This window comes from Hipposideros armiger, unplaced genomic scaffold, assembly GCF_001890085.2.
Source record: "Hipposideros armiger isolate ML-2016 unplaced genomic scaffold, ASM189008v1 scaffold_2092, whole genome shotgun sequence".
Classification (NCBI taxonomy): domain Eukaryota; kingdom Metazoa; phylum Chordata; class Mammalia; order Chiroptera; family Hipposideridae; genus Hipposideros; species Hipposideros armiger.
In genome coordinates, this window is record NW_017733440.1 from 24,138 (window position 1) to 41,107 (window position 16,970).

General features: G+C 35.9%; 1 protein-coding gene across 1 annotated transcript; it reads right to left on the reverse strand.

Moving 5' to 3' along the window:
- Window positions 1–11,916: 11,916 nt before the first annotated feature.
- Window positions 11,917–16,724, reverse strand: LOC109378521 (small conductance calcium-activated potassium channel protein 2-like). Its single transcript, XM_019634875.1, has 2 exons — window positions 15,091–16,724; window positions 11,917–12,529 (listed from the first exon to the last, which is right to left on the reverse strand). The coding sequence occupies exons 1-2, from the start codon at window positions 15,142–15,144 to the stop codon at window positions 12,242–12,244; spliced, it is 342 nt and encodes a 113-aa protein (XP_019490420.1). The 5' UTR covers window positions 15,145–16,724; the 3' UTR covers window positions 11,917–12,241.
- Between the last annotated feature and the right edge of the window lie 246 nt (window positions 16,725–16,970).

Sequence of the window (16,970 nt, forward strand, 5' to 3'; positions counted from 1 at the left end):
GTTGGAGCATAAGTAAGAGGCCAGAAACTTTAGACATCTTGGTACTCTCAGAATATGGTTGTTAACACCCTCAAACCTTTGCTTAAGCATTTCTAGTGCCAGGGGACTCATTACCTGTCAGCCTTTCCATTATTGGAAAGTCATGGTTTTGACCCATTCCTCCCTCCAGAAAATACTTCCAAATATTTGAAGACAGCTATCGTGTCTCTCATTAGCTTGTTTTCTTCAGACTAAATTTACTCTGAAAGCCTCCTCTTTAAGTTACTTTTTAGTTGATCTCACATTGTACTTGATAGAAAAACTGAGGTCTTTACATATGAAATGACTTCCCTCACCCACACCTCCAAACATGTCTATACCTGCATCTAGCTTCACTATCTCCCTTTCTGGATATTAGAACAAACATAATTTCTCTATTCACGGGTAGTTTTCCCCCATAACTCTAAGTCCATGCTCTTCCATTTCTCCTGTTTTATCACTTATTCACTTCCTACATATTTTCCCTTTTACTTTGTTTTCATTAATACAAGAACACATTTTCCTTAAAAAAAAAAATTACACAATATAGATGAAGTAGAAATCTTCCTTGATCACTCCATTTTCACTTCTGCCCAGAGTAACCAACTCTATATTTTTAGTATATTCTGTCATAATTTTTCTATGTATTTGCACATCTTTATATGAATACAGAGATATGTACAGTTTTGTGTGTTACATAAATGGGATAATAACTCATTTATTTCCCAAATTTAAAAAAATTAAAAAAATTTATTTTTATATAATGTTATACCTTGGAGAGCTTTCCATAACTGTTTATAGACCTAGCCCATTCTTTTTACTTTCTCATTATATCTGTCCCCTATTAATGGTCCTTGACTATTTGTAACGTTTTATTTTGATATAATTTCAAACTTACAGAAAAATTGTAGGAATAATACAAAGAACTTCTGTATACCCTTTAAATTCACTAATTGTTAACATTTTTCCAAATTGCTTTATCGGTCTCCCCCCCCCCTTTTCCACCTCACACACAGGTGACATTTTTCTGAACCATTTGAGAGTAAGCTGATGACATTATGCTCTTTTATGACAAATTCTTGAATGTGTATTTTTTTATGAACAAAGACTTGTCTTTTATAACCACAATATAGTTAGAAAAATTAAGATTTATACAATACTATCACCTAATCCATAGTCCATATTCAAATTTTGCCAGTTGTTCTTGTAAAGACCTTTACAATTTGGTTTTTCCTCCCAGTCCAGGATCTAATCCAGAAAGATGACTTGCATTTAGTTGTTTTATCTAGTCAGTCTCTCTTAACCTGGAATATTTCTTCAGCTTTTCTTTGTCTTTTCTAAAATGACATTTTTGAAAGAGTGCCGTTTTTAAAAAAAAAATCAATTCAGTTTTTTTTGGTCTATGTCTTTGGGATTGTCTGATAGTTCCTTATTACTAGATTCAGGTTATACATTTTTTGGCAGGAATGTCACATAAATGATGTCTTCCCTATTGCATCATATCAGGAGGCAAATGACATTAGTCTGCACCATTATTGGTGATGTTACTTTATTTTTTATTTCCTTGGATAAGGAAGTGGTCCCAGGTTTTTCTTTCCTTTTTTTTTTTTTAAACAGTAAAATTACTCTTTGTAATTAGCAAAATCATGTATTGGGAGGTATTTTGATACTATGTAAATATACTTCCTGTTCTCCACAAACTTTTACCCACTATACAGAAAAGTTTTCCCTTTTTATTTATTAAGCATGGACATACGGATTTTTAAAAATTCAATGGGTTATAAATTATTAATATCAGCAATTTTTGATGCTGAGATTATCCTAGGTATATGATTTGTGCAGGCTGGCCTTTGTGTGCCTCATGTCCTCATTTGAACTTTTCTGACTTTCTGGCATTAGATATTCTAGGTTAATCTTGAACGTCCCTGCTTTATGCCTGTTATCTGCCATTTCTATAAAGAGAATAATATTCAATATTTAGTGGAGAATAGTATTAAGAATTCAAGGTTGGAACACTATGGTTGGGATATTTTTGATTCTAGGTCATTTCAGCAAATAGAATTAGGAAATAAATACACAAATGTTTACATAAACATATGTATACATCTAATTCTGTATCCATCAGTTCATATTGATGCCTCCAATTCCAATTCAATACCGTTGGGTTCTTCCTAGCCTAACCCTATCGGCGTTTGTAGCTCCCTTCTCCAAAAATGAGAAACCTGGTCCTATTGTCAGTATATTCATTTTCTCAGCCTTCCAACATACAGAAAGCAGTTTTAGAATTGCTAACCCATGTCACTGCAAAAAACTAGTCTAATAATTTTCTTTAGACTGAGGTTATTTAGTGAAAGTAAGTTCTTTAGGTTAATATTACATCAATATTAATTTCTTGTTTTTATAATGATACTATGGTTATTTAAGATGTTAACATTAGGGAAGTGTGGAGTAAGAAACATTATGAAACCCTTGCCCTGTTTTGTTTTGTTTTTTCTAGAAATATATAGCTATTCTTTTTTAAAAATTTTTTATTGTTAGTTTCAGGTGTACAGAACAATGCAATAGTTATCCTTTTCACCCTTCACACAGAAACAACCTCCCTCCCCCATCTACTGCCCTCCCACCCCCATATCATACTTATCTATTACAATTCCATTGACTCCTTTCCCACACTCTACTCCACGTCCCATGACTTTATGTATATATAAGTTTTTTAAGTTTCTGTAAATCTATGATTAGTGCAAAACAAAGTTATAGAAAATTACAAAAGTTGTCTCCCTCGAACACACTCTGATATGGTTATATTTTTCATTTGAAACACAATGAGGTGCATTTCATTTTGTTCATGTTCTGTTTTAGGGTTTTCCCCATATTCTTACTGATATAATTTTTAGGTGTAAAAATATTAACATGCTTCAAAAATTAAAAATATTATATTATGCTCAGACAAGTGTGAGTCAATCCCTGCATTTCTTCCACCCTATTACCACCTATCATCTGTAGGTATACAATTTCATTAGTTTTTGATGTATTCTTCCAGTATTTCTTTTAGCAGAAATAGATGTTTTTCTTCTTTTAATGCAACTGTTGGGTTGTCGGAAAAGTCATGTATTTTTTCTATGTTTTTCGTTGCAAAGATGCATCATGACTTTTCCAAAAACCCAATATTATTGCATTTGTGTTGCATTTTGCTTTCTTGGCATTTATCAATAAATCCTGAAAAATCACTCCCTATCTGTTCATGGAGATCTTCCTTTTTCTTTTATGCAGCTGCATAGTATTTCATTTTGAGCACAATTTTAAAATATAAGCATTTATATGATATCTAATGTTTTGCAATTATAAATGATGCTGTAATTAATAACCTTGTTTGTACACATATATACTTTCATAATTTTGAAGTATATTCAGAGTAAAACCTAGAAGATGGATTTCTGGGTCAAAAATAAATTGAATGTACTTTTATTAGATATTGTCAAATTTCCTTCCAGAGGGTTGTATACCCTTTTACATTTCCACCAGGAAAGTATTGAAGAGCCTGTACAATCCACTTTCCAGCAAAGTATGCTGTCAGTCTTTCAATTTCTGCCAATTTGATGGGTGAGAAATGGATATCACTTTAGTTTTAATTTGCATTTCTCTTATGAATAAAATGGACATCTCTTATCTGTTTAAGAATCATTTTATATCTTTTTTTTTTAGTAAATCATCTGTGCTTTGCCCGTTATTCTATTTTCTATCAGGGTGTTAGATCTTTCTCTCTCAATTTAAAAAATTATTTCTCTGTATTTGGGATTTTAGCCTTACATCTGTGATGAACATTGCAAAGTTCTCTCCCAGTTTATCACCTACTTTTGGGTTAGGGTTTGGGTTAGGATTAGGGATTAGTGGGTCCTCTTTGTCTCTTGTTATAGCCTTTGTTTTAAAGTCCATTTTGTCTGGTATAAGTATTGCTACTCTAGCTTTTTTGTTTTGTTTCCATTTTCATTAAATATTTTTTTCCATCCCTTTACTTTCCGTGTGTATGTCTTTCAATCTGAAATGAGTCTCTTGTAGACAGCATATGTAAGGTTTTTTTTTGTTTGTTTGTTTTTGTTTTTGTTAGCTGAGCCATCTTGCCACCTATTGGCAGTTCAAGGCAGCTCAGCTCTGGCTGGGAATCAAACTGGCGACCCTGTTGCTCAGAGCTCGCACTCTTAAGTGAGCTCTTAACCAACAGAGCCACTCGGCTGGCCCAGGGTTTTGTTTTCTTATTCATTCAGCCCACCTATGTCTTTTGATTGGAGCATTTAATCCATTTACATTGAAAATAATTGTTGATACATATGTAGTTATTGCCATTTTGTTATTTATAATTTTGAATTTTTGTTTTGTATCTTAAAGAAGTCCCTCAACATTTCTTGTAATACTGGTTTGGTGGTAATGAACTCATTTAACTTTTTTTTTTCTTTGGTCTGGGAAGCTGTTTATCTCTCCGATTCTAAATGGTAGTCTTGCTGGGTAGAGTACCCTTGGTTGTAGGTCCTTTCCTTTCATCACATTGAATATTTCATGCCAGTCATTTCTGTCCTACATAGTTTCTGTTGAGAAATTAGCTGACAGTTTTATAGGATCTTCCTTATAAGTTACTAGTTGCTTTTCTCTTGCTGTTTTTAGGGTTCTCCTTTTGTCTTTAACCTTTGCCTTTTTAATTATAATGTGTCTTGTTGTGGGCCTTGTTTGTGACTATTTGCACTTCCTGGACTTGTATGTCTATTTCTTTTACCAGGTTAGGAAAGTTTTCAGTTATTATTTCTTCAAATAGGTTCTCAATCCCTTGCTTTCTCTGTTCTCCTTCTGGTACTTCTAGGATGCAAATATCACACTTGATGTTGTCTCAGAGGTCTGTTATGCTAGCTTCATTTACTGGATTCTTCTTTCTTTTTGCTTTTCCTATTGGGTATTTTCTGCTACCTCATCTTCCAAATTGCTGATTTGATCCTCTGCTTCATCTAATATGCTGGTGATTTCATTTAGTATATTCTTCATTTCAGTTATTGTATTCTTCCCTTTTGACTGGTTCTTTTTAATTTCCATGTCCTTTATGCTTGCTATCTCTCTGTTGAAGTTCTCACTAAGTTCCTTGAGCATCCTTATAACCATTGCTATATACAGAACTGTGTCTGGTAGGTTGCTTGCCTACATTTTGTTTAGTTCTTTTTCTGGAGTAGTCTCCATTTGAGATGTATTTCTTTGTTTCCTCATTTTGGCTGCCTCTCTGTGTTTGTTTCTATGTACTAGGTAGATCTGCTATGTCACGCAGTCTTGGGTGGATGGCCTCATGTAGTTGGTGTCCTTTGGGGCCCAGTGGCACAGTGTCACTGTCACCTGCTCTGGGTGCTCCAGGAGTGTTCCTTGTGTGAATTGTGTGTACCCTTCTTTTATAGTTGAGCCTTAATTGCTGTTGGCATATCAATGGGTGGGATTGACCCTCAGGCTGATTGGCTGTGGGGTTTGACCACGTCCAAAGCTTATGGGCTGCTGTGCAGGGGGCTTACCCCACTGAGTGGGATTCACCCCAGTGGGCTCTGGTGCCTGTTGAGATCATCCTTTGTATGTGCCACTTGAGGATCTAATTGGGTGGTGCTCTGCTGTGGTCTGAAGCCAACCTCCAAATATGTTGGTTTTGGGGCATCTTGGGAGGAGCTCTGGTGCAGGCCCAGGTCACCCACTGCCTGTAATCTGCCAGGGGCTACCTGGCTAAAAGCTACAAAGTGATTTGCAGTTGTTTGCTGCCTGTGCTAACCCTGGAGGCACGTGACAGAGGCCACGCTGTGAACCAAGGATGGGTGTCACCAGTATCGGGCCTGGGGTAGCTCCACAAAAAGCCAGGACACCCTGAGGGCCTGCTGCCACCTACCAGCTCGCTTAAATTTCAGACACTGATAAAGCCTTGTGCGGTAAGCAAGTTGGGTGAGGTGGGGTCTTAGGGATTCACTAAGCATTCACTAAGCATTGTGGTTACCAAGTGAATGTAGATTCTGCTTTGGTGCCAACGCTGAGCCTGGAGCTACTCAGCAAAAGTCTCAGAGCATACCTAGGCCAGTCAGCATCTACCTGGGGCCCACAAACTCTAATAGTTTTCTTTAAAAAAAATGAATATTAATTTTGGGGTTATTTGATCTCTCCAGGCTGAAAGAAATGTTAAAGTCTTGCACAATTTTTTCTTTTTGATAATTTTGCTTTATATGTTTTGCTATTTAATGCATACAATTTGTGTCAGCATTCTCAGTGTGAAATGAACTTTTATTAATCTAACATGGCCATCCTTGTGTGATTTCAGGTTGTTTCTCTTGAATTCCATCAGTCTGAAGTGAATATTGCCACTGTTTTGATTTGTTTGTTTGCACTAGCCTAATTATCCCCTGTAATTTGGGTTTTAACTTATCCTACCATTTAATTTTATGTATTTTGTAAAAAGCACATAGATACATCTTGTTTTGAGATCAATCTCGTATTTTCTATTCTTTGAGTGTAAATTCAACAATTGTTACTTATTGTCATGTCAAGCTGTTATGTTGCATTTCACTTTTGACGCCTTGCTTTATACTTTCTCATATTTTATGCTTCCTTGCTGGTTTCTTGTTGTTTTTAAGTTTTCTAATTATCAAAGTCTAGAATGAAAACACATTAATGCTTTTATTCTCCTTTTTATAAACAAGTTTTTATTGAATACTTTTGAAAATAATTTTTTCTCTAAAAATTTAATCTTCTAATTTAAAAATAATATTGCTTTTTAAAAAAGCAGTATTTGGCCTGTTACTAATTTTTCAGGCCCTTTTTATTAGTAATACAGAAAAAATACCCTCTCAATATGACAGTTTCTAGAAGACAGAGAAGACAGAGAGAGAGAATAGGAATCTCATAAAGATACAAAAGATCCCACACTGGAGCTGTTTCCCAATTACTAGAAAATATTTGTTCACCTTTTCTTCCCCCTGCAGGCTGCTTTAAGAGCAATATCACCCTTGTAACCAGTGCTCTCTGTTAAGTGCCTAATAATCCTCAAATTCCCTGAACATGTTTTAGAACATATCCAAATAGTACAAAATTAAGATTTTAGAAGAAAAAAGTGATAAGTGCTTTATTGCAGTCATATTTAAGGAGCACCAATATATCCTCATATTATATATATATATATATATATATTTCCCCCTCGAAAATAAAAATATTGGCTTACTTAAAGCCTTTTATCTATTCATGGTCAATTTCCACTCTGAGGTACTGTGATTTTTATCCAACAGAAATGTTAATTTTGGACTTATACTACTAAAGTGAAAATATGAAGGTTTGACCTAACAGTTCCATTTATAAGCAGTAAAACAAATAAAAACGGGAATAAATGAGGGACAAGAGGTTTATATACAAATCAGAATTATACATAATCACATAATATATGTAAAAATTTAAGAGACAGACATGCATCTACTCTCGCCCCCTTGAAGGGATGGTAGGTGGCACATGGAAAATTCTGGTCTTTTAGACAGATTCATGTAGACTCAGAATGCTATGGCCAGAAGGTGTTATATTTTGTTATACATTATACCAAATGTCTTCTTTCTGAAGCTGTTTTGATTCTTCCTTTACAGTGAAGATACAGTTAGATATCTTTATTTTAGTAGCTTATATTATTCCTCATCCACCATCTGAGGAAGACTGGTGGCCACAATCTCTTCAGCATGTGAGGTGCTGCCTGAGTGACTGAGGGGTCATTAACGGGTACAGCTTTACCTCAGAATATTGGTGGCAACACTGAGTTTATTCTGTGACCTAATTCCCTTGTCACTCATATCCACAAAATATGCCACAGTGCTTGTGTACAGTTCCTTTTTAATTAAACTAATGTAGAGTCCTCAACTGTTTTATTCTTTTACCTTAGCTGAGGACACTAAGTTTTCACTGCTTTAAAATGTTTTTTAAGTGACAGGATTGACTGAGAAATAATAACTTGTTTATGGCTTTGTTTGTTTTGTCCAAGGTAGGAGCCCCCAAGGAAATTGATACTTAAGTAGTTGGTCTATGGAGAGAGATGAGCTGTACATCCTAACAAGATGTACAGGAGACAAGTTATTATAAAGTCGGAAGATAGGGGAGTGTCCTGTTCAGCTTTCTGCTTGGCCGGTCAGCTGACCGTGGCCTCCCTCACACTCAACTTTCAGCTGCACCTAAAGTTGAGTCAGCTCCAATCCAGTACTCCTAACACTGCCAGCTAAGCACCCTGGTGATTTCTACTTACTTTTATAGCTGTCTCCCTCCTTCGCTCCCTCCTCCTCCTATCTGGGGACCCTAAACATTGGGGCAGAAGAAAATACAGAACTAGAGAAAAGGCAATTTTTCTGGGGGCAGGGGGGATTCAAAATATTTCTAAAAATTGAGAGGGGAAATATCTGTGATGTTGCAATCTGTATTTTTAATTTCTGGATTCCTAACTCATGGCATATTTAACAGAAGCACTACAAAGCAGCATTGACAGGACTTTTTTATTTTTCTTCTTCCTTGACCTAAGAAACTGATTCTAGCAATAGCAACAGTGAGATGGATAGAAGTTCCTCGTGTCATGCTTCTTGTTCCATGGGGCTCCAAGCCTCACAAAATTTACTAGGATTCTATTTGACAAACAACTAGTTTGGTAATTTTATCTTAGTGTATTGACTTGATAATTCAGTTAAAACATACAAACTGGGTCAGTGTGCATTACTCAGATTGGGAGAAGTACACAGAGAGCCACAAACTACAGAGATGCATATAGAAAAGGAATTGAGCCCTTTGGTCCAACTCTTGGTGACTATACCAGCACATCGCTAACAGAGTACCCAAAGTCCTAGGCATAGAGGACAAGCATCCTTTATATTCCTGAATCTTATTCATGAACAGATTTTGTGGGATGCCAGGAAGACGAAAGGGTATGTCAGAATCACAATGACAAAGCATGCATACCTATTGATATTCTAGATGACATTAAACAAAAACACTGATAGGACCAGGGCATGAACATACTAATCCAGAACCTAGTTACTTGATGCAAGAATTAGACATGTGAGGGGTAGAATTTATAACCTATACTGCCATCTGTTAAAAGTTATAGTAAAACAGGCAAGTAATGGGGTACTTCACATCTGTTGTGTTATACTGGAAATAGTAATAGAAAGTATCTGCCATCATTTGTTGAAGTGCCAGGCTTTGCAGAGCCCCACTGATGTCTATCTCATTTTGCAGATGAGAAAAAGGCACAGAAGATTAAGGCTGTAAAAGTACAGAGAGCTAGCAAGGAGCAGGACTGATTTTCAAACTTAGGTCTGACTTTTAATCTCATGCTTTTTTTCACTTTGTCATTCTACTTCTCAAGACTGGGCAAAGTTGAAAAATAGGGCTGTAGTATTTTAATCCATCCCTGGATAGTCCATATTAACGCTAACCAATTGGTTTTTCTTCCAATTTCCATATTCTGTTTGAAACAAAATTATTTGATTAGTCCAGATGCTTTGATGAAGAATCTCTGGAAAATGATCAAGGGAGGAGAAATTAGGGAGAAAGCATGTAAAATTTCCTGGATTTGCTATCTGTTAAGAGTTTGGTTCATCCTCATTTCTTTAATAGCATGGGATCTTCTTTCTAATGAATAACCAGTGGCACTGTGTATGTGTAGGGTAAGTGAAGAAAATTATTGAGGAGGGTGGTGCCATGTAATTGAAAATGATTTGTGGTAGTCATATGCTCTTTTACTGGCTATAGAGAAATAGGGACGCCAGGGTATGGTAGGCTGAGGTGTACTACACTCATTCATTATTTGAAAATTTGAAAAAAACCCTGCAAATTAGAATAAGGCATATATCACCACAAAAGACCAATGATCTAAGGAGCCCTCAAAGGATTCTGGGTAATGCTCAAAGCCACATGGGAGGAGACTTGGTAATGTTGAGTAAAGTAGGGTTCATTCAGCAAATCACTTGACCACGATGGGTATGCCATGGATGCATCCTCTCTTTCAAACTGTGGTTATTTGGTAGTTTTCAAAGTACAGAGACAAAAGATCATACACTTTTGTTGAATCATTACCAGTCTTCATGTACTTCACGCAGAGGAACAGAAAGTAAGATCAATTTTGGAAAAGAATGATGCCTTACATCAACTGCAGTTAATCAGGAAGTAGAGAATAAACATGAGGCAATGAAATACAAATTAAAACTCTTTCCTCTTTTCTTCAGGAAGAAGAGCAATACATTATTCTTTCCTAGTCTTCTAGTATTCTGGAATGGTGGTGCTAATTGATTAGTAAGACAATAATTAGACTTAATGATCTGCTACTCTGCCTTTTAGTCACAATAGAGTTAGAATATACAAGAATTAACAGCATCAATTGGAAGAACAAATTAATCATCTTTTCAAAATTTCTCTCTTTCTTACATCCAGTGTTGACACCAAATACTTGATATATTCTTGTATGCAACCCAGAATACATAAAAGAAAATTCGAATTTTATCATGAAGTAGAAACACTGATGAAGCAGGATTCTGAAGTTCATTTAATTCAGCAGTATCTTCCTATAAGGTATTTTAATAGTTTTTCTTTCACTTATTACTAAAGGATTTTGCAGGCCTTTATCTCATCCTACACAGACATACGGAAGATGTGTAAATGAGCTTTATTTTCAGCTGCTTTGGTTTGGAAATAATGGTAAGTGCTTTTCACACAAACTAAAGGAATCATACTGTTATGACCTTGATCTTGAATGGGAATGTTTGATTTTTACATCAATTATGGAGACTAGCTATAAAAGTGGCTGTATTCATTGAACTAAGCAAGGTGATGAGCTACATCACTCTAGTTTTTTGTTAAAGAAAACCTGGTGTGCTAGCAACTTGCAGTGTTGTAAGGTACACCGCAAAGGGCATGGTGTGAAATACAGAAGAGGGCAAAGCAGGTTTCTCTGAAAATGAAGAAGTCATTTTTAGGTTTAGGCCAACCCATGCAGGTGGGTTTAAGAGCTGTCCAAGTGAAGCCTTGTTTTTATAATCTGTCACCCCTAACACGTCAGGTCAGTTCTTCCTGTAGACTCGGGCATATACCACCATGTGAGGGCTCTCCGCATGCTATCATTTCAAAGATGGTTCTTCTAAACCCAGTGGATTCTTTGAAAAGAGATGTATCTGCAGCAGTAACTGCCCAATTCCCTTTTACAGGAACCGACCCAAACTACCCATGAAACAAGTGTAATGAAACTCATGAAATTTCCTAGATGCCATATACTTCTTTGAACCAAATGTAAGTACAGACCAAGAGGGGACTGTTTGCTAGGTGATATGTGACATGTTAAGAGTTATGCTCATTTATGTTAAGTTGTTAGGAACTATGCAAATACATTTGTATAATCCAAACACTTAAAAGTGCAACATGGGCCCCAAATAATAAATGAATATGTGGAAAGAGATGAAATAACTAGCTTAGACCTAAAATTCTGCACCATCATTTCACAGACAGTGGTGTAGCCTGATGCTTCAAGTAAATTTTTGGGTAAACTTGGAATGAAATAATTCTTGAAAGCATCAATGCCTCTTGTTTTTGTATATGTTTTGATAGAACCACCTCACTTTCCACATAATTTGGAAACAAACCAAATTTGAAATGAGGCATTGTAAACTCGAAAAGAATAGTCTGGGCTGGGTCAAATGTTTGTGACTATAATATTTCATAATGAGGGAAAATCTAAGTGAATAGGGTAGGGAACAACTTAAAGCCTTTCCCCAAACAAGCCAGAATTTTGGAAATCAAAATGATCAACATACATCAGATGATAATCAGTCATTTTACCTTGAAAACAAGAGAAGTGAAATCTTTAGAAATGTCAAGTGACCAAACAAGTATGTGCAGAAATTAACTTTTGTTTTTATTATATATCATATAATGTAGTAGTAAAGTTTGTTTGAAGTGCATGAATAAAAAGTTAGTGAAATTACAGGAGGAACAATCTATATAGCAATAATAGGTGCATTCCCTGTGCATCTGAAAGAAAAAAAAAAAAAGAGTTTTCACTCATTTTGGCCTAAAACTTAGTGTTCAGGTTCCCAGGATTCTGACATCAGAACCCGGATAACGCTGATTAGAACCATAGGGGCTTTACAATAAAAGCTAAAATATTGACCATATGATGGCAAAAAGTCTTATTTTGTGGTTAACTGATTCTCTTCTAGCTACTCTCTGATGAAGTTGGTGGCGCTGTAGAGGAGGACCGCCGCCTCCTGGATGAGGACCGGGACCGCTCAGCATTGTAGGTGACGTGCTTGTCGTAGCTCTCCATCTGAGTCTCAATGAAGTCTCTCTGCTGCTGCCTGATGGTCTGGCTGATGAGTCCAGGGAGGGCATGGATGCTACCAATCAGAGTCTCTAATTTTGTTTCCAGAGTAACAATCCTCTTTTCAAAGTCTTCACTCCTTTCATTTAAGTCGGAAATCATGTCATACATGATATTCTGGGTCTGGAAAACAGGATTGAGAGGAATAGAGAAACAAAGAACTAAGGCTTAATTACACTGGCCCAGGAAGCAAACTGTCAACTCTTAGAGCTTGAGGGCTGGTCTCTCATTTCGGTCACATCCAGTGCAACAGGGCTGGGGGTGTCAGCTAACTGAACACTTTACCTTGCAACACAAATTAAGCGATTCTGTTCAATGCCAGGATTCAGAATTTTAAGATCTTAGGCATTAATTGGATCCAGTTACAGATAATGTTGTACAGGTACTGCTGGTGGTATGCCCAATGATTTCAGGTGGTGTACAGAGAAGAAACACACATGTTTTGATTTAATATTTATGTATATATTTGAGTGGTTGTTACAAAAGTTAGCACATGCAATTCATTTTGCAACTTGTAATATTAGGGCAAATTCTGCTGACTTTTAAAAACAAGCAGATTGAAAGAACAGCAAATAGTACAGTTGGTATTGGGGTGTAGCAGAAATTTAGAGGGTGGAATATGAATGAAGTTTAAGACAAACTGATGTGATCACTTAATTTTGGAATTTAAAGCTTTAAAAAAATTTCTGAATATCTTTTGCTGTCCTATGTTTCAATGACTCTGCATTGGGTCAAACAGCAGTTTTACAGATAATCATTGAGGGAATGAAAGGTGGAGCTACTGAAGTTACTAGGCCACCTTGTTGGATATGGCTTAATCAGATGCTAAGTGGTTTAAAACAGGAAGATGTTTTTGGTGCCCTAGTGAGTCTTGCAATTGATTGTGTTGAGCAGAGGGTGTTCAGAACCCTGACTCCCAGTTATATTTCTGGAAGTATCCCAGAAACAAAGAAAGAGGACCTCAGAGCTGATCAGTGCAGAGCTAGAGCGGGGAGAGGGTGGCCAGGAAGGGAAGCAATGGGGATGCTGGCCTTAGCTCTGTGCAGTATTCCCCAAGTGTCAGGCCCTTTGTCTAAGCCTCCCTTCCTCCTTTACCTCATTTCTCTTTGTAATATGTGCTCTTATCCTGCTAAACAATCCTGTTTAAACAACCTCTTAATGATGATAAACTGATTATATAAAGAAGTTACTATTCCAAACACAGGCAACTAGTCTGAGTTTGGCTATGGAGACAGAGCACTTTATCTTTATTTTCACTACATAGTGTTGAGACCTTGTGAACAACGTCCATTCATTCAGAAAATATTGAATCCTTGTGGCATGGACAGTTCTGCAGTTATAAGAAGAAGCATGGCACTAAGGAATTGATTTGAAAGAAACAGCATCTTGCCTCATAGATATACTCTCACAGTACAGAAAGTAAAATGATATAGCTATTATAATGCATATTACATTACATATTATAATATACATAGTAAAGTGATATATCTTATATGTATTATTTCCAAGTGGTCTGTTTAATTTTTCCATAAAAATTCCTAATTTCTTTTATCATTTGACCTAGGAGTGATGTAAGAGCCTGCCCCACCTTTGTTCATGATGTGTCCAAGCAAGTCAAGTGTGTAAATGTTGATCGAGGCTGTCTTTGAGTCTCATATATGTGTGCTGCCCAGCTTAAATGCATGATATATACTCTCCTACAGGTAAACCATTAAATTTTTATCATCTTCTATTTATGAGATAGCAATATTTATCTTCAACATTTATATAGCATTTGTTATTGATATACATTAAAATGGATATAATTTAGGTTGTTATTTCGTGAGATTTGGAAAAATATTTGTAGTTCTTATGTATTATACTTGAAGCTTTATAAAAGACAAAGCTGATTTATCAAACAACAGAACATACAGGTCCAACTGAGAGTTGCCTCTTTCAAAGCATTTGTATTAAAAGGCCAAACACTTACATAAATGCTATTCTAATCTTTTGTTTAGAATTAGTTCAAGAAAATGTACTGTGATTGTTGACAAATATTCATATTTTGAAAGTGGAGTTTACATGGGAAGAATAACCAAAAATCAACCAAATACATCTTAAAAACGTGACAGAAAAATTTGGGGACTATTAATGTACTTTTAAAAAGAGGTAAAATTTTTAAATTATGAAACGGAGAACCATAAATTATAAAAAGTGATCACTTTTTTTGAAAGACAACTTTCATTTTAAGATGTAATTTCTGGTATTTATTCAAAATTCCAACTTTACATTCTTCTGAGTTTGCTTAAAATACATAAAAAATAATTTTACTGGTGAGTTCCATTTAGCCGTGAACCTCACAGTAGAACCCAGGACGTCGTTCTGTTCGCATAAGGATGAGACTAAACTACAAATGAGAATCCCAAAGGTATTATCTCATATTCCACTTATGTTTCTTTCTGTACACCCAAATCACTGCAAGTAGGAAAGCTTTTAGAATGCGAGTTGAATAATGTACCTAGGGGAACAGCATATTAAGGAAGAGTTTTAAAAATCTCTTTTAAGTTGGACCATCATTTTAGGGCAGTTTGTTGGTATGATTTGTTAAATAAATTTGGGATGGCCTCCTCCAAAAGCATTATTAGTTATTATGCCGTAGTTAATTACAACTGATGCAGTCATGAGGGCTGGGACCCCAAGTTTACCTTTGCCAGGTCCACCAAGGTATTTGCTTGGTCATTCAGTTTCCTCTGCTCCATTTTTACACTTCTTAATCTAAAAGACAGAATCTGAAGTCAGAAAGTTTCCTTTTCCACAACTATCAGACGCCTTCCAAAAAGCATGCACAAAATTGACAAGAGCAAATAACTGCATGGATAATGCCTTGAATATTTGGGGTAAAGTCCAAACTGGTTATGCATCTGGTACAATGAGAAGCATGCTTCCCCAACACCGCAAAAGGGAAAGGAGAGAGACTAAGGGATGAGGTGTCCTTCGGACAACTATTCACCAGGTAGTTAACGTTGAATTAAGAAAGGCTCATAAGGTTTAACCACATGAGAAAAGCCAAAACATTCCTTAAAGCCCCAGTATCATGACAAATAGACATAGGAAGAAATATGCAAAGCAACTGGAATTGCATCAATGAAGCAGTGAGCAACTTCCTATGCCTACGTGACTAGATACAGGTGTTAGCCCTGTTTAGTCTGAAATGGATTGGGTTAGGTATTTGAACCTGATGAAACACAGTGATAAGTGAGATTCTTATTAGCAAAAATAAAACTTTTATTCAACCAGCAGCAAGATTAACTCAAAACACCTAACTCTCATGTTTCATTGTATTTCACTTGACTCTTATCTTACACTGACATTGAATTTGAGGAGAAGCCAGACCATTTCCTTGGGCGAATTTCCCTTAATTTTTATGGTAGATAAAAGTCAGAGGACAATTAAAGTGTCTGACAGATGGGACCGTTACTTGTAAAGTTACTTTTAGGTACTATAAAAATATCATGACACGCATCTAATTGACAGTCAAAAAGCCACTGTTCAAAAATAAATCTTTCGGAATGAGAACTCGTAACTATTCCTTAATTTATGTACTATAATATTTCAACAAGTATTTAATTCAGTACTTACTATGGTACCAAGAAATTAAGATTTTCCAACAAGAAACAAGTGCTGTATTGCTCTTTCTTTAAGCCAACAATTCAAAGCCTTGCTCCAAAAGAGCAGCAGGTCTCTCTAAGCTACTTAATGAAAAAATAAAAAAATAAAAACTTTCTAATCTTATTACCTTGATGAGGAATCGTTTTACAAAGTATAGTGTTAATGTTGCAAAGAATACTTTTTATGCTGCAAAGAATACTTTTTATTATTTCCCAATTTAAATTAAAGGTAATTACACAGAAGGAATAAAAAATCACAGGGCAAGATTTTACTGCCAGGGAGGTTTTTGTAATAAATGTTCACCATGCTCAGTGATTTTGTTCTGAAACTAGGAGATCCAATATATCACTAAATCTGCTCTACATTAAAGATATAGTTCCTTCTGCCAGTAAGAGTTTAACTGACACCTGCCTACAACACGCTCTTTAACAATGTAAAACAGTTTAAAGTTGTAACTTGTCACTGCGCCTATGTGTTTCTCTATTAGAACACTTGGAACTAGGTTAACTGGATCCTTTTTGTACTATTATGAAGATGAAATACGTTCTAGTCTAAAAGAAATTTACAAACATAGATTTAACTCTAACATGTTGTTAAAAAATGTTTCCCTATGTGCTTACAAGAGCTACAAGTCTTGATGTATGCCTTTGAAAAACAAAAAAGTCAATGACAAAAAAAAACCCCTTCTCCCCCCCCGCCCCCCAAAAAACCCCAAAAAACAAAAACTTTAAACATGTGTAAGTTACTACAGAGAAATGTAGTGGGTCAGTGAGAGAACAACAATGTCAGACATGGATTCCATCTTCTCCCTGACCCCAATTTGACCTTCAGTTTCTTCATGTATGACAGTAAGTGGGTTAGGGTAGGAGAGTGTTTCTGAAGTGCTGGATTTATACCAGGAGGTGTTCTAAGTGAC